Below are 22,046 nucleotides of genomic sequence, written 5' to 3'. Positions count from 1 at the left end.
TCCCTCTTTTGCCTCACCCATCCCTATCTCTGTAGCTTCCTCCAGCTCTGCAACCCTTGGAGAACTCTGCTTTCCTCCAATTCTGTCCTCTTGTGCATTTCCCACTTCCTTTACCCCACTATTGGTGGCCATGCCTTCAGCTGTCTAGGCACCAAGTTCTGGAATTCTCTCCCTAAACCTCTCCACATTTCTATCCTCCTTTAGGATGCTCCTTAAAATCTACCTCCTTGACCAAGCTTTTTATCACTTGTCTTAAAGTCTCCATCTTTGGCTCAGTGTCAATTTTTGTCTGATTTCGCTCCTGTGAAGCGCCTTGGAATGTTTTACTAAGTTAAAGGCGCTATATAAATGCAAGTTAATTTGTGTCTGTTTCCCTCTGTGTCTTTTCCTCCTCTCGTTGCTCTTAGCCTCCTGTGTGCTTCTTTTCCCTTAACGTTTTTCTCTCAATATTGCCTGCACTGTTTTACTCAGTTGTTTTTCTATACTCTTATCTCTATCCTTTCTCAGCCTTTCTCTCTCTTGTTTGCTTCTGTTCTCTCTGTGCCTTTGACTGATTTTATCTTTCTCTTTCCGTGTATTAAGTTCTCTTTAATATCTATCTCTGTATCTGTCTCTCTCCCTTGCTTTACTCATGGTTTCAGTACTGACACACAAAAGAGGGCATAAACTGTGCCCTCTTGTGTGCCTTCACTATCTGCTGTTCTCTATTTCCCACTGTTCCCATTTAATATTTTGTCTTTTCTGAGACTGTCTGTCCGATTCTTTCTCTTTCTGGCTCGCGATGTCATCTTCCGTGCCATCTCTGCTCCCTTCTCTCTGTTTCTCCCCCCTCCTGTGTCTATCAGTGTACGTCGCTCCTCTTGCATGCTGGTATTCTGTGCCACACTGGCCAGGATTATGCAGTCAGCGGAATGATGGTGCTCGCCGTTGACCTGTAAGAAAGCTGCCCACAAAGATCTAGCGATCTCTGTGGAATATCCCATCCACCATCTCATTTGAACACCAAGTCTAGGGGATCTGACAACATTGATGTCATCAAGCTGGCTAAGCAGCCAATCACATTGAAGAATTCTCAGACAGCAAGCCAGGAAGTAAAAAGCAGGTTTTATCTTTTACTTTTTAATCACTTTCAGAGAGCGAAATAAAGATTGGGACATATACATGCAATTAAGGTAGAAGCTGAAATATCATAAACTTAAAAAAATAATTATTATAAAAAAACATGGAATTTTGATCATGATGGAAAATTTGACATTCCACAAATATGGAATGAGATTTTCAGAGCCAGAACGGTTGTTAAGCAGTAATTATGACTCAGTACGCCACTAAAATCCCAGTTATATCATTCAACAAGGCTTAACTTTTTCAGTTTTTTTTTTTAAAAGAGCAATATTCCAGCGTACAACCTTAAGTTCTCGTCAGTGAAATGGTTTCAATGAATTGCCGGCTGTGGAAAGTTCAATAGAGTGCCCTGTGGAGGATCAGGGAACGACTGACAGGAACATCTGCATTTAATTGCACATGTGCGTACTCCAGAAGTTGCTGTCTGATTCACAGCTGTAATGAGACCGTTTCGCTGCCATTACAGCCACAAATTCAGGGCCATTGTCTCCCATCCACCATCCCATGTCATGGGTATGTGTCTTTCGCCAAACTGAAATCCAGAGCAAGATAAAGCCATTCTGCCTTTCAAGCCACCTTATCCAAAGTCCATGCATAATTATTCTATCATGGATGTCTCTCACACACCACCTGCTGTCTACTTTAGAAAATGCTAATTTTGTTCCTTAACCTACCCTTGGGGAAAAACGACGTGGTGTTGTTACATATCTCTAACCGTCAATTCAGTTTCTCAACAGGTATTGATCCAGCTCCTTTTAAGGATGCCAATTGAGCCTGAGCCAACTAGCTTCTCTGTGAACTTGTTCCATATGACCACTATTTCTGGGGGAAACAAATATTCTTTCTAACCTTTTACGAGGCTTGTGAATTTAGTAGTTGTGTCCTTGTGACTAATGCATGTTGTCCAAGATGAATAACTTGTAAACTTCAACCTCATCCCTACCTTTTTATTATTTTGAAGTCCTGTACCTAGTCTCCCCTCAGTCTTTTCAGCAAAAGTAATTATTTATTTGATGAAAGCTTTCTTCATATCACATTACAACAGTGACTACACTCCCAAAGTACTTCATTGGCTGTAAAGCGCTTTGAGACGTCCAGTGGTCGTGAAAGGCGCTATATAAATGCAAGTCTTTTTCTTTTAGTCCTCTAAGGCCTGAAACCATCCTGATTTCTTGGAATTCTTTCTAATACATCAATTTCTTTTGAGTTAGGGTGACCAAAATTGCATATCGTATTGCAAAATTGGCCTTACCATTGATCTACACAACATTGGTGCTACCTTTGGCATCTTGTTTTTTTTAAACCCTTTCTATCTCTTATCTTTTTTCCCCCATTATCTTTCTGTTCCCTTTTTGTGTCTCTGTCCCTCTGTCTGCATCTTTCTGTCACTTTCCCTCAACCACCATTTTACTTTCTCTACTCCTGGTTCAGTTTTTGTCCCTTTGCTTTGATCTTTTATTTTCACTCAGCTATTTGTTTCCTGCTCAATCGCATGAAATGTTAGGACAGCTGCTCCTATTGGTAAGGCAAGATTAATCCCAATTTTACTTCAAAAATACACTAATAAAGTAACAGCAGAGGACATAAATGTAAGTTAGTGAAAAGTAAATTTAGAACAAATACTAGGAAAAAGAATAAATGTTTTAACAATAAACTGAGCAAGGTGCGAAGGACAGAATCTTCCAACTTAATAGGGTGGTGGGTCTTGCTAGATGATTCAGCGTATTACCACCGCCACCTTTCAAAACAGGTGGTGGTAGACTTTACTTTCCTCTCTCTCTCTCTCCTTTCTTTCTTTCTTTCTTTCTTTCTTTCTTTCTTTCTTTCTTTCTTTCTTTCTTTCTTTCTTTCTTTCTTTCTTTCTTTCTTTCTTTCTCTCTCTTTTTCTCTCTCTTTTTTCTCTCTTTTTCTCTCTCTCTCTTTCTCTCTCTCTCTTTCTCTTTCTCTCTCTCTCTCTTTCTCTCTCTTTCTCTTTCTCTCTCTCTTTCTCTCTCTTTCTCTCTCTTTCTCTCTCTTTCTCTCTCTCTTTCTCTCTCTCTCTCTCTCTTTTTCTCTCTTTCTCTCTTTTTCTCTCCTTTTTCTCTCTCTCTTTTTTTCTCTCTCTCTTTCTCTCTCTTTTTCTCTCTTTTTTTTCTCTCTCTCTCTCTTTTTTTCTCCTTTTTCTCTCTCTTTTTCTCTCTCTCTCTCTCTTTTTCTCTCTCTCTTTTTCTCTCTCTCTTTTTCTCTCTCTCCTTTTTCTCTCCTTTTTCTCTCTCTCTTTTTCTCTTCCTTTTTCTCTCTTTCTCTCTTTTTCTCTCTCTCTCTTTTTCTCTCTCTCTCTTTTTCTCTCTCTCTCTTTTTCTCTCTCTCTCTTTTTCTCTCTCTCTCTTTTTCTCTCTCTCTCTTTTTCTCTCTCTCCCTTTTTCTCTCTCTCCCTTTTTCTCTCTCTCCCTTTTTCTCTCTCTCCCTTTTTCTCTCTCTCCCTTTTTCTCTCTCTCCCTTTTTCTCTCTCTCCCTTTTTCTCTCTCTCCCTTTTTCTCTCTCTCCCTTTTTCTCTCTCTCCCTTTTTCTCTCTCTCTCTTTTTCTCTCTCTCTCTTTTTCTCTCTCTCTCTTTTTCTCTCTCTCTCTTTTTCTTTTTTTGTTGAACAATGTTATCTTCCCATTCCTTCGACCTTTTCGGTCTTTTAATCCTTGCCCAGTTTCCACACCCTTCCCTTTTGATCTGCTCTTGTTTCATCCCTAAACTCTGAAATAACTCTTTCCCCCACCCCTGCTCCATCACTGATCAGAGGTCTACTGCTATTGGGGGATATTGGAGTGAAAAGTGGCTCCATGGTGCAGCTACCTCATGGTTACTGGTCTGAACCCAGGTATATTCATAGATGCCTTTGCTCCTCTGCGTAGTTACTTTCACTTTGCATGACTTGACCAAGAACTCCCGTGGCTAAATTATTTCTCATTCCCCTCACTAAATTAATTTGCTGTCTCTGTCACTCTCCAAATGCTCTCTTACAACTTTTCAGCTTTTTGTGAACAAAACTGAATTATCCACTCTAACTTCCTCTCTATTTATTTCAATTATCAAATCATGGCAACTTCACTGTGAACTGTCAGCAGCGTCACTCCTGCTGATTGGGCTTACACTTCTGCCAAGTCCTTGACTATCCTGAATACCTGAATAATCTGTTGATCAGAATACACAACACCGGTCATCCCAATATTTCAGTTAATCTCCTAGATCTTTTCCTTATATCACATAGTAACTCTTGTATGATATCTGTTTCCTCACCTCTGGGACTCTTCTGACTAGCATCTCATATCAGACTCTTGCAGAATATCTTGCACTGTAACTACTCCCACTCTGTTTGCCACTAATCCTCCAACTGGGATGGTCTTTTAGAATTATTTGCTGTTATACCCTGGTCCAAATGGGCACCTTGCTCATCTGAGTGTACCTGACTTGTTTTAGTTGGCATGGCAGATTTTTAACCTCATTCTGACTGTACATTATACATAATAATGTATCTTGCTTCAGTCATGCCTGCAGACTCAAAAGACTTAACTGCCAGATGCGTTAATCAGCCTTGTGTGTTTTCAGTCAACTTTACCTCTGCTTGTATCCTCCAAGGCAGAATTGCAACTTTATTGAAAGAAGCAACAACTGCCTTGATGCTTTCCCACAGCTGCTGCTCCTCACCCATTGCTAAAATTGTTTTCTAAAGCCTCTGTGAATTCTCTTTTCCAAACCACTTTCATAATTAATTTACTTGTGCTCCTAGAGATAAAGCTGGTCTTTTGGCTCTCTTTCTCCTCCAACCTGAATCTTGATGACCTTGGTAAAGGACCTCGCTTTCATTACTTCATTCTATTCCACCACCATGATGCCAAGGATGTTTGTTGGATCCTCTGATCCTTGAGCTGCCAGAAGACCTCTGGTCCTGAGGATATCTTTCCTATTCTCAAGATGTGTGCTTTGAAATCTCTGTCCCATGCCATATATTCAGTCTCATTCCTCGTCCACCCACCTTCTCTTTGGAAATGTATTTATAGTAAACTTATTTCTAAAAATGGTAATCCTCTTTCTTCTTTGCATCCTTTAAACACAGTAAGCGTGCAGTCTAATTTGACTGATTCGGGGAAATAGTGTGCCTAGCATACACAAGTGTTGTCATAATGTTGCAAATAAGCAGTACTGTATGTGGTCTCCCCTTGCCCCATGGTATAAATCCTCAGGGCATGCGACATTGCTCGGGTTCATTTTTCTCCAGTTAATAGATCGTGTTCTCTGTTCCTTGCATTGATTCTATTATTGAATAATTGGGACTAGCCTCTGTATTCTCCTCTGTAGCAGGTCAGACTAAATGGGCCCTGTAGTCCTAAAGTACATTCTGTTTCCATCGGGCAAATCTGTTTCTTTTTCAGGATTTTCCCAGAAATTGAGGAATCGGCACAAGCCAACGCCTCCCCCATAATGGATATCAGCAAACAGTGCTATCTTCCTTAGAACATGCACACACAAATAAAATAAGAAAATAAAACATGAATATGTTGGCCTGTTTTACAGACTTCATGACCAGTAATGCTCTGTTAAAGTCATAAGGTAGCATCAATCATCTGGTCTCTAGGTGCCCATTTCAAAGAGCATTAAAAAAGTTGAATTTACACGAGAGCAGGCACGTTTACTGGGCTGCTGTTTATCTTTACACACTCACTGGTACAGACCATATACTGCCACCACCAAAACAAAATTGTGTGCTGTCTCATTTGTGATAGTATGTTGACTCCAACATTTGATAAAGCTCTTTAAACATTGTGCAGAATGAATAGCTCACTCATAATTTCCTAAAATGCCACGTTAACTTTGGATTCTTTAAATGTACCTGTAAAGAGCACCTGAATCACAGCTCCCCTTTTCCATTGAGGGCAAAATGGAAAAGAGAAGAAAGACAGTCACCTAGGAATTGGGAGCTGCTAATCTCTGCCTATCTTGTTATTCTCGGCTGGCTATCACAGCAATTGATTTTGAGGCTACCCAGACATTGATTGTTGCTGAGGACAACACAGCTTGGCACCGGCTATCCTTTGGTGCTGAGGGCAAATTGATGGTCGATCTGCCAAACACACCTAATCGCCAAGAAAAAAAACTCTTGAAGCTGCGAGACTCTCCAAGCAGTAGATTCTGGCACACCCAGAAAGCAGTCACCAAGGTTTCCCCACCACTGCACAATTTTGACTTGCATGTCCATAAGGATTGCTGAAATACAATGTAAAACCAAACAGAATTAGCCCAAGAGGAGGTTGATAGGACTGCCAAATTTGCTAGGGTTAGTTTAATCAAAGATGTCTGTCTTGAAACTCCAATCCTCAGATAAACTGCACTGAAATAGACATGACTGATGCTGCATTCTTCAGCATTGCTCCCTCAGAAGAATCTATAGACTCCTCTTTAAGAGGTGGTTTTCAGGAAGTTGATGCTAACTGTGTTGTTATACATTATGGTTGCAACCTTATGCCCAATAGTGCCTTGCCTCCTACAGTTACTAAATGGAATTTGGGCACAAGTGGTTTCCAACATGAAAAATGGTCAGGTGTCATGGGTATATCTGGCCAAAGGTTGGCAAAACCTAAAGAATTTAAAAAAGATTTAAGAAGGATGTCAAGGCCTTAGAGAAGTGCAGAGAAAAGTTACTAGAATGGTAGCAGGGATGAAAGACTTCTGTATAGAGAGAGACTAGAGAAACGGGTTGTTCTCCTTAGAGAAGGCTGAGGGCAAATTTGAGAGAGATGTTCAAAATAATGAACTGTTTTAATAGAGTACATAGGGAGAAATTGTTTTTAGTGCAGAAGAGTCGGTAGCCAGAGGACACAGATTTAAGGTAATTAGCAAAAGAGCCACATGCGTTGTGAGGATTTTTTTTTTATACTGAGATTTTATGATCTGGAATGCCAAGCCTGAAAGGGTGGTGGAAGTAGACTCAGAATAACTTTCAAAAGGGAGTTAGAGATATACTTGAAATGGAAAAAATTGCAGGGCTATGGGGAAAGAGCCTGGGAATGGGACTAATTGGATAGCTCTGTGAAAGAGCTGGCACAGGCACAATGGGCCGAATGGCCTCCTGCGTTGTATCATTCTATGACTTGACGAAAGCCATTTTCACTCTCCATTCAATAAAAGCTATACTTTGTAGTCTGCTCTTTGTAGAACAAAGAGTGGATTCACAGTCATTTGAGATCTTCTTCCCCCACCCCCACCCCCACCCATCAGCCTGCAGGCGATTTAGAACAGGATTCATCGTGGAAGAGAAGGAGGTGGATTGCCAGACCAATTTTCCATATTTACAGATGAATGCATCGGTCCTTCAAAGTGTTCACTGACTGGGTCTGTAGCCCTTCCTCCATAGCTCATACCCATGTCTCTGTTATGGGCTGATGTAGATAAGTTATTAGAATCTGCCTCTAAAATAGACCATGCTTACATAATTCACCAGTATTCAGCAGAGCTATGCATAATGCACAATCCATTAATTCAATGTACATTCTCAAGTTCTTCCCCATATGAGGAATCTACCTTGCAAGATGTTAATATGAATGCACTCAGATGAACGTCGTGCAAGGATTTAATCAGGTTACACTAGATCACGACCAAACTCACTGGGTAGAGTTAGTAGATCAGAGGAGCACATTACCTACAGCTGTTAGTCTGCAGTTTTGCTTACTATCCTTTGATGCATTGAAGCTGTATTGAAGGGATGAGATTTATCATTTTGAGCATTCTGCTTTATAAAGTGGCATAGCTACATCTAGCATTGGTCGCATTGGATTTATGTCACCAATCACTGTAGCTACCTTTTCATGAGAAGATTAACTTTGAAAGCTCGATCATTGGATCTTCCTAATAAGATGTAAAACCAAGACCTGTCTTCCTATTCCGATGGCTCAGATGAACATAGGAGATTCCATGACACTATTCAAAGAAAAATAGGACGATCTGGTGTCCTGGCCAAAATTTATCCCGCAAACAATAGTAAAGGCAAATTCATTGATCAATCATCTCATTTACTGATTGTTGTGGAACATTTCTGTGTAAAACATGGCTGATACATTGACGTACGTTGCAGCAGAAGTAATGCATTGTATATGAAATGCTTTGGGACTTAATCAGATTCTATATAAATGCAAGTTCTTAAGTTGAAAATTTGCTGGAAGCTTTACAGAAGCATCAACAAAATTTACAAACGGTGGCAGGAATGATAATGGGACGCACCATTTAACAAACAAACTACAACAGAGCATAATGCAGCAACAACTCTTTCCTGTCACCTCCCAGAGTTATCAAGCCCCATGTCCAAGAATGGCTCACCACCTGGTGTGTATCCATACCTCAGTGTCCTCTCAGCTATATTCATACCAGTGTCACACAGCAATGACTCATTGGTCATCCCTCCTACTCCCCCCCCCCCCCCCCCCCCCCCCCAAACTTACCTGGGATGCAGGTGTGAGGTTACCTACAGGAGTTTGTGGTAAAATGGGGAAGAGTCACTGCAGCTACATGGATTTTAGTCCTCTTGTTGTTTTACAGACATGCTTCATAGGGTAAAATGAGATATCTATGGTCTCTACCACAGTAGTGGTATCTGTGAAACATGCCTCTAAAGCAAAGAAGAGAGGACTAAAATCCATACTGCTACATTGACTTCCCCATTTTGCTACAAAATCCTGTAGGCAACCTTGTATCTGTAGCCCAGGTAAGGTGTGTGAAAGGGGGGCGGTGGGGGATAGAAACATAGAAAATAGGTGCAGGAGTAGGCCATTCGGCCCTTCGAGCCTGCACCGCCATTTAATATGATCATGGCTGATCATGCAACTTTAGTACCCCATTCCTGCTTTCTCTCCATACCCCTTGATCCCTTTAGCAGTAAGGGCCACATCTCATCATCATAGGCAGTTTCTCGAATCGAGGATGACTTGCTTCCACGTCAAAAAGTTCACAGGTGTTTCAATGATGGACCTAAAATTCCAGGTCCGAACTAAATCTTGAAGGGTGGAAGATGCCTGTGCTTGGATTTTTTTAATGTGTGGTGACAGTTGCACACCAGCCACCACACGGGCTTGACAGAGCTAGGTCTTGGTCCAGTAGCAAAGATTAACCAAAACGACTGGAGACCTGCTCTGCTGCACGGACCTAGTGTGCACACATATCGCAGTGTGGGATGGCCTGTGCTGCCCCTGGGTCCTCACCTCTTCTGGGCCCGAACTCTCGCTGCTCCTTCGTCACGACCTTGCTGCTCCTGCAGTACCTGCCCACTCTCCAATCACCGACCTGGGCCACATCTAACTCCCTTTTGAATATATCTAACGAACTGGCCTCAACAACTTTCTGTGGTAGAGATATCCACAGGTTCACAATTCTCTGAGTGAAGAAGTTTCTCCTCATCTCGGTCCTAAATGGCTTACCCCTTATCCTTAGACTATGACCCCTGGTTCTGGACTTCCCCAACATTGGGAACATTCTTCCTGCATCTAACCTGTCCAATCCCGTCAGAATTTTATATGTTTCTATGAGATCCCCTCTCATTCTTCTAAATTCCACTGAATATAAGTAGTCGATTCAGTCTTTCTTCATATGTCATTCCTGCCATCCCGGGAATCAGTCTGGTGAACCTTCGCTGCACTCCCTCAATAGCAAGCATGCCCTTCCTCAGAATAGGAGACCAAAACTGTACACAATATTCACGGTGTGGCCTCACCAAGTCCGTGTCCAACTGCAGCAAGACTTCCCTGCTCCTATATACAAATCCTCTCGCTCTGAAGGCCAACATGCCATTTGTCGCCTTCACCGCCTGCTGTACCTGCATGTCAACTTTCAATGACTGATGTACCATGACACCCAGGTCTCGTTGCACCTCCCCTTTTCCTAATCTGACCAATGAGTCATTGTTGTGTGACACTGGTATGACTATAGCTGAGAGGACACTGAGGTATGGAGTACATACCGGGTTGGTGACAAATATTCTGTCGTCTGTCACAGCCTAAAGTCCACTCCAAACGGGAGATGAGGTTTCCACTTCCGATACTAGTCCTTACAATAAAAAATGAAGGAAAAGGGCGATATATGGCACAAGTTCCTCAAGCAGGAAAGGTTCAAGATGGTCATAACCACAGGTTATTCAAGCATTATACCCAGAAAACCAAGCAGCAGTCATAGAACTCAAAAGATGCTGATTTCCATTTATTGTCTGGTACATCAATAAACTGGAGTGTTGTCAAAACCCTCTCAGCTTTGTCCTTGAAAGCTGAAACTATCAGTACATGGTACTGCTATTTGGCCTCATTAGCATCCAGGGTTTTTACAAAGTACTTATCCATAATCACAATACATCTCAGCATCCAGTGTTACCTGGGTGATTAATTCAACATAATCACTTTGCTGGAATCAACAGATATAGCTGTACAGCAGATTATTATTATCAAAGTATTATTCCAAACTACCGTTCAACGTCTTCCTACCAGTAGAAAATTCATGATGCTCAAAGACATAGACAATAGTGAAAAGCTATGTACAAATGCTCTACATGCTGGCAATAGGTACCTGCGCAGCTCCCAATGCTCACCTGTTTATGAATGCACCCTCATTTCAAACAGTAAATATTGATCTCTTGCTGGCATTGGATCTCGCATGGTAGTCCCGAGAGAACAATGTTATTCAAGGCACTAGCTTATTATGGCTTTTGTCACAGCTGACACGAGTAACCAACACATCCTTAGCAGGACATGGTGCTCATCTTCAAAGCTCTGTTATGAGGGTAAATGGATGATCAAAGAATTACCTGGAATTGGAAGTAGTTGGCTGTGGATCATTTCCAAGCCTGAGCACAGGGTTATCGGTATACATAGGAGCAAACAATACTTCAGTAATGTTGTACATCAACAAATGAGGATTTGTGGTCCCTCTGACAAGATATGGTCAAACTGATCCATTGACATCAATATCACTCGATAATATTCTTCACCTAATATTTAGCAGGAGTGAACATCATAAGAAATAGGAGCAGGAGTAGGCCATACGGCCCCTTGAGCCTGCTCCGCCATTCAATAAGATCATGGCTGATCATCGACCTCAACTCCACTTTCCCACCCGATCTCCATATTCCTTGATTCTCCAGACTCCAAAAATCTATATCTCAGCCTTGAATATATTCAGAGAATCAGCATCCACAGCACTCTGGGGCAGAGAATTCCAAAGAGTCACAACCATCTGAGTGAAGAAATTCCTACTCATCTCAGTTTTAAATGGCCGACCCCTTAACCTGAGATGGTGCCCCTTAGTTCTAGACACTCTAGCCAGTCATGCCAGACACTCTTATCCAGGGGTGGTTCTGCTCCCCTAAAAGAGTATGGAATTCTTTCAGATTCTCATGGAAAAAGAGGGCAATGATAATACAGGGATAAGGAACCATTCATGGGACATTTGTGAAATTTCCAGATTATCCATATACCTAGTCTGCCCCTGCTCTTATCTCATGATTCACTTCATGGGTGGATAGCCACCCAAAGATGGTTCAAAAGAATTGTAGGATTAGGAGTGTCTAAACACCTTCATCTCTCTTGATGATCAACCAGTCCTGTATTTCTGCTTGAAGACAGAAACCATTTCTCTGGCCTGAACATTTTTTACTTTTCTTGGATATGAAGTTTCTTCAAAGTTTCTTCAGTTACCTCATACAATATTGAAGATGTGTACAAGGAGCAAAACTTGACCTAGTCATCCCCTATTGGCCTCAGACTATGGCCTTTGGACATCCAGAAAATGAGCAGAGACAGGAACTATTGCTTTGCAGAAGAGTTTGGCGACAGATACTATATTTCAACCTGGAAATGTTCAGATTGATGGTCGGGCTATTTAAATGTCATAGTTGTTAGAGCAGAATCTTTCACTGTTGACGTGACATGTTGATCAGTTCTCATAGAGCATCCACCAAATAGGGCTTAACGCAAAAGGGAAAAAAGTTCTATCTTGTGATGTTCTTCACATTCTGGAATAACTATCATTTGTTCAAAGTCACTTCATGCTGAGTTCATATTGAGACTATTTCAGTCTTCATGTTTGGTTCATTAGGGGAGTGTTGCTTGGTGTGCTGCTCTAGACACTTTTTTGGAAATTGGAAATCGGACTATCTCAACTTCTCACTTGGAACTTGAATTTACTTTTTCAAAAGTTAGTGTTTCCGTCATTTGAATCTCTTGCATTATGTGCTCTCAAGTTTTTTTGTGAGGAAAGCTTTATATATTTTGGCTTTTAGAACTAGTGAACTCAAGCCCTTATTGCAGATCACCTGTATTTCATTTAGCATTCTGACTAAGGTGATTCAACTCATTCAGAGATGCACCCCATATTACTTTGGGCCAAGAGACTGTTGTTCTTTTTTTATCAGTTGAAAGTGGAATGTCATTTCCACTATATAGTTGCTCATAGACCCCAAGTTACTATATTTTTGTGCATTGCAATTTCAAAACCCTTGGTTATGTTTCTTGTGATGCAAAGATACTAGGCAATTCTGTTACCAAGCAACTGATACTTAAGTGTATGGTTGAATGCATACCATCTTGCAGGGAGGAAGCCCTAAGGGCGGATGAAAGGTTATTCAAGCCATTCCATGGCTATGTTCTGGGCATGTTTAGATAGGTTCTGTAAAGCAGCTACATGGAGTATTCCTCACACACGTACTAATCATTACTATTTAGCTTTGACTGCTGTAAATAATGTTGTTGCTTCTGTTAATGATTCCTCCCTCCCAAATTGTACGACTTTGGTACAATCCTGTGGGCTATGGAGGATGTTTAGTGAAGAAGAGGATGTACGTATCTTGTAGGATTGTCTTTACCATTGAATGATCTGTAACCTCCACACATCATGATCCCATTGATAATCCACTTCAGGGGGATAGGTTCAGGATTAGGGATTTGTAGTTAGCTTCAGAAGTTAAAGAAACTGCCGTCTTGTCACAGGTCCTGAACCTTCATCTAAAGTGGGATTAGGAGACCATGTGTCTCATGACTTATCTGCATCACCATGGAAACATTTTAATATGTTTGCTAGGCATATTATGTGTGTTATTTCCCAAGACTCACTCAACCTAATCTTTACTCCTATGGTGTTTGGAGGATGTTAATCATTTGAACAATAGACAGAACTTTACAAGGTAGGTAATCTATTTCTTAACTAGGGTCTTATTGCTGTTACATCTGTATTTACTAAAGTTATGGGCGGGCCTGTTAATTTTCAAATAACGCTCACCTTGACTGTTCTGTAACATGCTTCTGAAACTGTGCTCTTGAACACTCATTTGGCAGCTGGGGCATCTCCAAAGCCTTCTGTAGTGTCTAGTAACGTACCTATCAAAATATTTTTCCTATCACATAGTCTCCTACTGAAGCAGTGTTTGTGGTTATTTAATTTCCTTTCAAATCTCTATCTGCAGTTCATGGCTCACTTTCCCAGTAATCTTGAGGTCCTCACTCAGGCCTCTCTACCATTCTGTTCCCTCTCCGGATAAATGACCTCCTCTGCTCACATCCATCTAGTTAGTTTGTCTTCTATTCTACAAAGCTTAACCTTTTTAACAGCTCTTGTGAGGAAATTTGTCAAGTGCCTTCCAAAATTCGAAGTAAACGACATATACGAGTCTGCTGTTATCCACTAGCTTAATTACCTCCTCAAAGAACCTACTAGTTCTAAAAGCATGTTGAGTGTTCCTTATGATATCTGTGTTCTTTAGATGCTCAGTGACGGCTTATAATGTTTTCATGAGCTTTTACCTCGTTAGGCTCACCAGACATTAATCACCTATTTTGTGCAGTAATGCTTTTTTGAAAATTGAAATCATGTTTGTTATCATCCAGTTCTTGGTTATTATATCAGTGTCTATGAACTCCTGAAAACATCAGTGCATCACCAATTCTCTCTCACTTTCTTGAGAGTCCTCGGATCTAATCCATCTGTCCCAGAGGCTTTGTAGACATTTAGGGGTCAAAATTTCCCCTTTTTGCAATGCCCATTAGCACCTCTGGGGGGGCGGGGGCACTAACGGGACGCGAAACAATTTTCATCCTGTGGGGGGGAGCGCTACCGGCTCTCATGAAATTGCCCTGGAGTTAGTGGAGGCGCTGTCCGCCGGGCAAGGCTGGTGCGAACGGGTGTCAGTGGCAGTCTCGCGGATTGCAAAGTGGGCCAACATCTGCTCGCGGGGCGGTAGTTAAAGGGGAGGTCGCGAGCGCCCCAAGCCGCCATCTTGCCAGTTTTGCTGACTTACCGTCTGCTCCAATTCTTGTCCTCTTGTGTGGGTCCTGGCCGCCATCATGCAGCCCAGAACTCCATTTTGGGTGCTGGGCTGCAGCCCCGGTACCACATTGCCCTAGTGGCCCAGTGGAGGCTATCAGAGGCCTTGCAGATTTTGCAACGGCCCTCCCCTTTATGCGAAGGGGAGGGGTGTTGAAACACATCAGCGCATCCGATCGCGCCCCATTAGCGCCGCTGGACCTGTCCCAAGACGATACGGAGCGTGCGAGATTGCGCTGCACTTCCTCTGAGGGGCGGGAAGGCCAATTCCGTGGCCGGGGCGCGACTTCCACGCCGGGCGCAGCAAGTACCGCCCCGAGCAAGTTACCCCCAATTGGGATACAGAGCAATTTCTCCCTTTTGTCCTCCTAGCTTTTGCATTACAGCAACCCAGCTCAGATTCTTTATGAACTTCTGCATGCATTACAGATTTTTTTTGCATTTATTGTATCTAGTATTTGTTTACAGTCCTTTTGTGAACACTTGAAAAGAGTCCATTTAAAATGTCTGCCAGATCATCCATGATAGTTCTACCAAATCTGTTCCTTAATCTTTGATCCTCATTAGAATCATAGAATTTTATAGTACAAAAGAAGGCCATTCCTACTTCTATACACATAGCTGAGAATTTCTTTGGACCCCTCTTACTACTATCTGCAGTTTGACTTTAATTTAATGTTGTTTTCTAATCGATAATGTTAGTTGAAAGTGCAACATTTATATCTACAGCAATTTGTTTCTGATTTTAAACTATATTGTGTCAGCTGTCACTCTCGCCTCTGAGTCAGAAGGTTGTGGATTCAAGTCCCACTCTAGGTACTTGAGCACAAAAGAAATCTAGGCTGACACTCCAGTGCAGTACTGAGGGAGCACTGCACTGTCGGAGATGTCGTCTTTTGGATGAGATGTTAAACTGAGGCTCCGTCTGCTCTCTCAAGTGGACGTAAAAGATCCCATTGCACTAGAGGTTGAACCTCTCTGGTCCAGCACCCTCAGGGCCTGACCGGTGCCGAAACAGAGAATTTTCTGAACCACGGGAGGTCAGTGCTGGTGATCACTGAGTGAGGAAGGAGATGCGGGGAATGTTGGTGATTGGTCATTTCTCTGTCTGTCTCAGGTCTGATGCGCCGTCAAGTCCCACAATTCCACAATGAGGAAGCAGATTGAGATGCTGAGCGTCACGGGAGAGCTTAACAGTGAGCTCGAAGCCCAGGCCCAGGAAAGCGGCAGTTCCACCATGGATGTTTGCGGACCAGAGAGTCCTGGACCCGAGAGGCCTTCCTCTGCTCTTCTCTGTATTTTGAAGAAGAGCAAGGGAGTGATCCACGGTGTCCTGGCCAATATTTATCCTCAGTCAACATAACAAAAAAACAGATTATCTGGTCATTATCACATTGCTGTTTGTAGGAGCTTGCTTGTGCGCAAATTGCCTGCATTACAACAGTGACTACACTCCAAAAGTATTTCATTGGTTGTAAAGCGCTTTGAGACGTCTGGTGGTTGTGAAAGGCACTATATAAATCCAAGTCTTTTATTGCAGTTTACTCTTGATTCAAGTCTGCCACCCCACCCCTACCCCTGCTGTAGATAAAGTTGTATAACATTGGCAAAGTATTCAGGGGTTGCATAAACAGAAACATATCTGCAGGTGTAATATTACCACATCAATGTTGTCTTGTGATGATGCTGATTGTTATCTCTACATGTCAGTTGTATAGATGGCTGTCTAAACGGCTCTGTCACTTGCATATATTTAAAGATCTTTTATTATTAAAGAAGCGACATCATACCTGGATAAGGACAAAGGGTTGAATTTAATCTGTGGCATTTTTAGCACATTGATTAAAATGTTTGGGACTGTGTTAAAATAGAAAAGTCAAGAATGGATACTTAAACTAGTATGCTGGAAACAGTACACACAGAAAATTAAATCTTTAGCTACACAGCGACTAAATGCCTTCATTGTAAGCTCTTCAAAAATGCGAAAGTTTTATTTCATGGGATAGCATTTTATTTTCAGTGCCTTAGATGCTGATTGTTCCCCATCCCACTTGGCATACAGCAGGATGGAACCGGCAATACAATGACAAGGGAAGCAGCATTGACAGATGGATTTAAAAAAAGATTATGGCCGTGACATAAGGATGGTGTATTGAGTTGGTATTTTACACTATTCCATGGATTTATGTTTGGGATTTCCCACAAAGTGAATTCTCATCTCAGCTGGGTTGCTGGGGACTTATCCTAAGTACAGATTTGGCATTTCTCAAGAAGGAAGAAAAATAAGCCTGTCACTCACGTTGGACCTCAATGTGCACCTACAGGTGGCTGGTTTAAGAGCCTCGTTGGATAAAGAACAATGCACAAAATGAGAGGTGTAAGTGGTGTCGGAGACAACCAATTTAAGATGATTAACCACGGCCTCCTTGGGGAGTCGGGGAAGAATTTCCCAGTCTCTCCTGAAATAGGCTACTTTTTTTCTTTGCCTGCCCCAGAAGTTGCCATTATTTTGTTTGGTGAGGGTGGTGCATTAGGCTGATCATGGATGTTTTTTCTCTCACCTGTGTTTTATATGAGTAGGTGTGATTGTAGACAGGTGAGAATGGTACAAAGAAGGCTGGGAGATCATTTCCTTCAAGAGGGAAGGAACACGATGAATAATAGATCTCTAAAGTTTTTTTCAAAGTTCAAGGCCTAGAAATTCGTCCCGGGCAGTGCTGCTAAACGGGCAGTATCGGATCGGTCCCCGTTATACGCAGCACCTGATAGCCAGCTGCATTGATGGCTGTGGAACCGAATATCAGGCTCTGCGTGTAACAGGCGGCTGACCCGACACTGCCCAGTTTGCACCACTGCCCGGGGCGAATTTCTAGGCCCAAATGTCTGGATTGTTGGCAGTAGCATGATACAGGTAACAATAAGTATTGTAGAGAGGATGTTGTCAACATGAATATTACCATTGATATTTGTTTCAGCAGCTGAATTAAAAACAAGGCAGTTTTCTTTCTTATTTTTAATGAGTCTTCAGTATAGCTGTGGGGCTGATGGGCCTTTCTGCACGACTTGTTAAATAACTAAAACTGAAAATAATCCTGTTTAACTTTTTGGTCTTTTTTTAATGTAGTTTGCAAGGAACCACCTTATAAAGTAGAGGAGTCGGGGTACGCTGGATTTATTATGCCAATTGATGTCTACTTCAAGAACAAGGTACCTCTGCTGCTTATATTAAACTTACTTTTAATAGAAAAAACTAAAAGGAAGATAAAACAGCAAGGGCACTCTTGACCTCTCTCTGTTGTTGTCCCCAGCTCCCTCTGTTTCCTTCAGCCCGACATCTTGAGCCTGACTGTGCTTGTTCTGATGAAGGGTCACATCCAGAATATTTGTATATATTTCTCTTTCACGTGTATTTCCAGCAACTTTTGTTTTTATTTCCAATTTTCCCAGCACTACAGGTGGGGATACGGTGGGTGGCGTGGGGGGAGGTCCCATTTTCCTGTGACCCTTCCGCTTAAGGCTGCTAGACCCTGCCCCTAATGGTACTAGAGCCCGAAAACACCCCAGTACTGCCAGACTCGCTCCTATGCTGCTTGACGCCTGTCATCAGATACTGAAACTCCCCTCATAGTGCAGAGAAAGATCTTACAAAGACCCTAGGATCTCTCTACCATTGGTTCCTGTTCCCAGGATTTCCTCCATTGCAGAGACTTGAGCACAAACTCCAGGCTGACACTCCAGTGCAGTACTGAGGGAATGCTGCACTGTTGGAGGTACTGTCTTTCAGATGAAGTTAAACCATCTTTCCTCTCAGGGGACGTAAAAAATCCCATGCCACTATTTTAAAGAAGAGAAGGGGAGTTCTCCCTTGTGTCCTGGACAATATCCATCAACCAACATGACTAAAACATTGCTGTTTGTGGGAGCTTGCTGTGCGCAAATTAGTTGCCTTGTTCCCTACATTACAACAGTGACTACACTTCAAAATTATTTCATTGACTGTAAAGTGGTTTGAGATGTCCTGAAATCATGAAAGGCGCTTGAAAAATGCAAGTCTTTCTCTTGCAATGCTCCCAAACTCGGGGATGCTACTTCTCGGTGATCCCAGATCCCCACATCTGCTACAGTACCGACCGAAATTCTGTGTGCAGTGTTACTCTCCGTGCTTTCACAGTCCAAGTTCCCCCATCAAAGTACTAGTAGACCATGAGACCCCATTCTAATATTTACACTCAGTAGGTCAGGCAACATCAATGGAGTGCAAAGAGCTAGGGTTAACACTTTAGGTCCATGGAGCTAGAAATTCTGTAGTGTCCCAGTTGGAAATGTTAACGTTTGAAAAGTAGCACCAGGCGCTAATGATTCTCACCTGCTGGGAAATCAAGCGCTAACAACTTCTCTGAGGGTGCTAAAGTCCGAGAGCGGCGCGGTAACGACATACGCTGAACAATTTCAGCGCATTACTAATGGCATCGGAGGCCGCTTTCCTCGCTTAAAGGAAAGGGCCAATGATGGTGCACAACCTACTTGTCAGCAGTTCTGCGTTGCAAGGCGACCTGCGCGACTGCCATTACAGCCCCAAACACTCTCACAAAGTGGAAGGTTTGAACATCTTGCAGCAATGAAACATCAAAAACTTTGAGCAGGCACCAGACTGGTGAAAATAATAAAGGTTGGCCTACCTGAAAAACCATTCCCTTTAATTTGCGCTCCCCAAGCAGCCAGCCGAGTTGGCAATGCCTCCTCTTCCTGCCATTGTTCATGCCGGGTGAAACAGCACAGAGTGGGAGGCAATTTCACATCAGGGAGCGGTAACGGGGCACTGCGAACTTTATAACGTCACGATCTGCGAGGCACTAGAGGCCCAGGCGGTAAGAGAAAGCGCCAGCGCTAATTCGGCACTGAAGTTCGTGGGCATTGCTACATTCGCCGCGCCCAGTCGCTAACCCCTTAGCGCCCCCCCCCCCCCCCCCAGGTGCTAACGGGAGGTGCCAAGTAGCCGAACGTCTCCCCCATGATCTTTTGCTAGAACTGGTTCTGATGAAGGGTCATCAACCTTACCATCCTCTCTCCACAGAAGCTGCTTAGTGTTTCCAGTATTTTTGGTTTTTATTTAGTTTAGAAACCAACTGATTTTCATATCCATTGATTTCCGATTTGTAATGCCAGTTCTACACCAAGGCAGCGAATGGAAGATGTACAATTCTGTCTCAGTCTTGAGTGCTTTTTGAACCTTATAGAATATAAAACAAAAACCTGCCGTCCGTGCAATTGTACACACACCTTTCACTGCATAAAGATTTTGAAATTTGCCCTTTAGCTTTTCTTGAAGTAATTTTGAACAACAATTGCGCGGAAACTAAATGAAATTATAGGCAACTATAATTCAGCTATACTGTCGTATTGATGTATCTTGGGCAACTGCGTACACAGCACATGCTCAGACTGCACAATCTGAACTAACAGCATTATAGCTTTGAGCAAAAATACTAAGTGCAAGGACAGACTTTTGGGAGAGCCTGAAACCTTTTTAGTTATGAGGATGTTGCCGGGAGTGGAGAATCTAAGCTATGAGCACAGATTAGATCGGCTCGATTTGTTTTCATTGGAACAGAGGAGGCTGAGGAGAGACCTCATTGAGGTGTATAAAATTATGAGGGGCCTGGATATAGTGGATAGAAAGGGCTTATTTCCCTTAGCAGAGGGGTCAACAACCAGGGGGCATATATTTAAAGTAATTGGTAAAAGGTTTAGTGGGTATTTCAGAGGAAATTTCTTCACGCAGAGGGTTGTGGGGGTCTGGAACTCACTGCCTGAAAGGGTGGTAGAGGCAGAAACCCTCATCACATTTAAAAAGTACTTGGATGTGCACCTGAAGTGCCGTAACCTGCATGGTTACAGACCTAGAGCTGTAAAGTGGGATTAGGCTGGATAGCCTCTTGTTGGCCGGCACGGACACGATGGGCCAAAATGGCCTCCATCCGTGCTGTAAACTTCGATGATTCTACGAAAGTGAATAGTTCAATGAAGGCATTAAGAAATACGGAAGACATTTCAATTGACAATTTTAATCATGTTATTGTGATAAATGTAATTTCTTTTGAATTTTAGAAATTTATTTAAACCCTTATTTCTAACATTAGGAATTTCAGTTACTGAGAAAATGGTGGTTGAAAATGTTTCTGGTAGCATTTTTGAGCAACGTATAGGAGGGGTGAGGGGTGGGGGGGATTAACACAGCACCACCTAGTGGCCAGAGCCAGTTTACTTGGAGCTTTTCAATTATAAATGTGGACATAGGAATTTATAATGGCAAAGTTGACACAAAAATGTCAGAAACAATGAGGTAAGGCTTTTTAGGCAGGGACAGTGCATAGATGCCAGCCTTTGATGAGATCTAGATGTATAGATTACTTGTGGTATTCTGTGGTATTGTCCATGATAAGTGATGATATGCTATTTTGTGAGCACCTTGTTATAACGCGTAATGCAAAGAAAGTATATTTTGTTGCTGAAGAGAAGCTATGTCTGGTTATAAACACAAAAATCTAATTCCTGTTAAGAAAATGCTAAGTGAGGTCTTTCAGGGTTCAGGCTGCAGGACACACAGCCCTGTCTTTGTGCGATTAATGAGGTGAATTAAGAGCATGCGGACATTCTGACTGGTGGTTTCTGTTGCTGGGGAATTTCTCTGCACTTTTAAAATGGTTACCTTATTTCCTAGTGTGACAACAGAAGTTTGAGTGTTACAGTTGAAATGTGGCAGACTGGAAAGGTGTTGAGTAATGGATAGAAAATGCACTCAAGATGTATTATTATATTGTAATAATTATACATTGTAGGTAGATACTGGCTGCTTTCTCTGATGATAGTACAGATGTGACGGGGAGTTTAGTGTGCATGATCTGATCAAGTCAAATATATTCAATTTTGTTTAGATTTCATTTCATGTGCAATTTATTAAAAGGAGGGAACCAAAGCTGTTTATAATTTTTTTTAAATGGGAAAACAGAAAAGTCTGATTTTAGAATGGAATAATTTAAACTTATTTCTGGAACGCTATGAACTTTCTAAGTTTACCTTCTGGCAAAGGCAAGTATTGACACGACCACAAAGTCAAGCAGGTGGTATTTTAACCTGCTATATCTGAACTTTTGATTTGCATGCACTCAATGAAACCACATTTCGTGAACGAGCAGTTTAAAGTGAGTTTGTAGTGGAATAGAGAGATTCTAAATAGTTTTGTTTTCTCCTTTCAGGAAGAACCGAAGAAAGTCTGCTTCACGTACGATTTGTTCCTGAACCTGGAAGGGAACCCACCTGTGAATCATCTTCGCTGCGAGAAACTCACCTTTAACAACCCAACTAAGGAATTTCGACGCAAGCTTTTGAAGGCAGGAGGGGTAAGTTCCAGCTACCCAGCAATGCAGACAAAGGTTCCTCATCTTTTGTCTGACTCTACCTTCGAGTTCCTGGTAATGTCCTACTGAATCTATGCTGAAACCCATCCATCGCTTTTATATTTATAGGAGGTACCCAATTCTGTACGTAATGTTCCATCTGTGGCCTAAAAGCCCTTGCTTTTGTACTCTGCACCTCTAGATACAAAAC

The 22,046-nt window shown here is 42.2% G+C and overlaps 1 protein-coding gene across 6 annotated transcripts in view; it reads left to right on the top strand.

Annotated features, from left to right (window-relative positions):
• The window catches only part of mllt1a (MLLT1 super elongation complex subunit a), a 94,443-nt gene that overhangs the window by 35,130 nt on the left and 37,267 nt on the right, over positions 1 to 22,046 (top strand). For all 6 annotated transcript variants that reach the window (XM_070859827.1, XM_070859826.1, XM_070859828.1 and 3 more), the window contains 2 exons: positions 17,563 to 17,645; positions 21,695 to 21,838. In XM_070859827.1, the coding sequence (XP_070715928.1) occupies positions 17,563 to 17,645; positions 21,695 to 21,838 (227 nt within the window). The remainder of the gene's footprint in view (positions 1 to 17,562; positions 17,646 to 21,694; positions 21,839 to 22,046) is intronic.

This window comes from Pristiophorus japonicus, chromosome 18 (assembly GCF_044704955.1).
Source record: "Pristiophorus japonicus isolate sPriJap1 chromosome 18, sPriJap1.hap1, whole genome shotgun sequence".
In the NCBI taxonomy this organism is placed as follows: domain Eukaryota; kingdom Metazoa; phylum Chordata; class Chondrichthyes; family Pristiophoridae; genus Pristiophorus; species Pristiophorus japonicus.
This window is presented reverse-complemented; position numbering and strand designations above follow the sequence as displayed.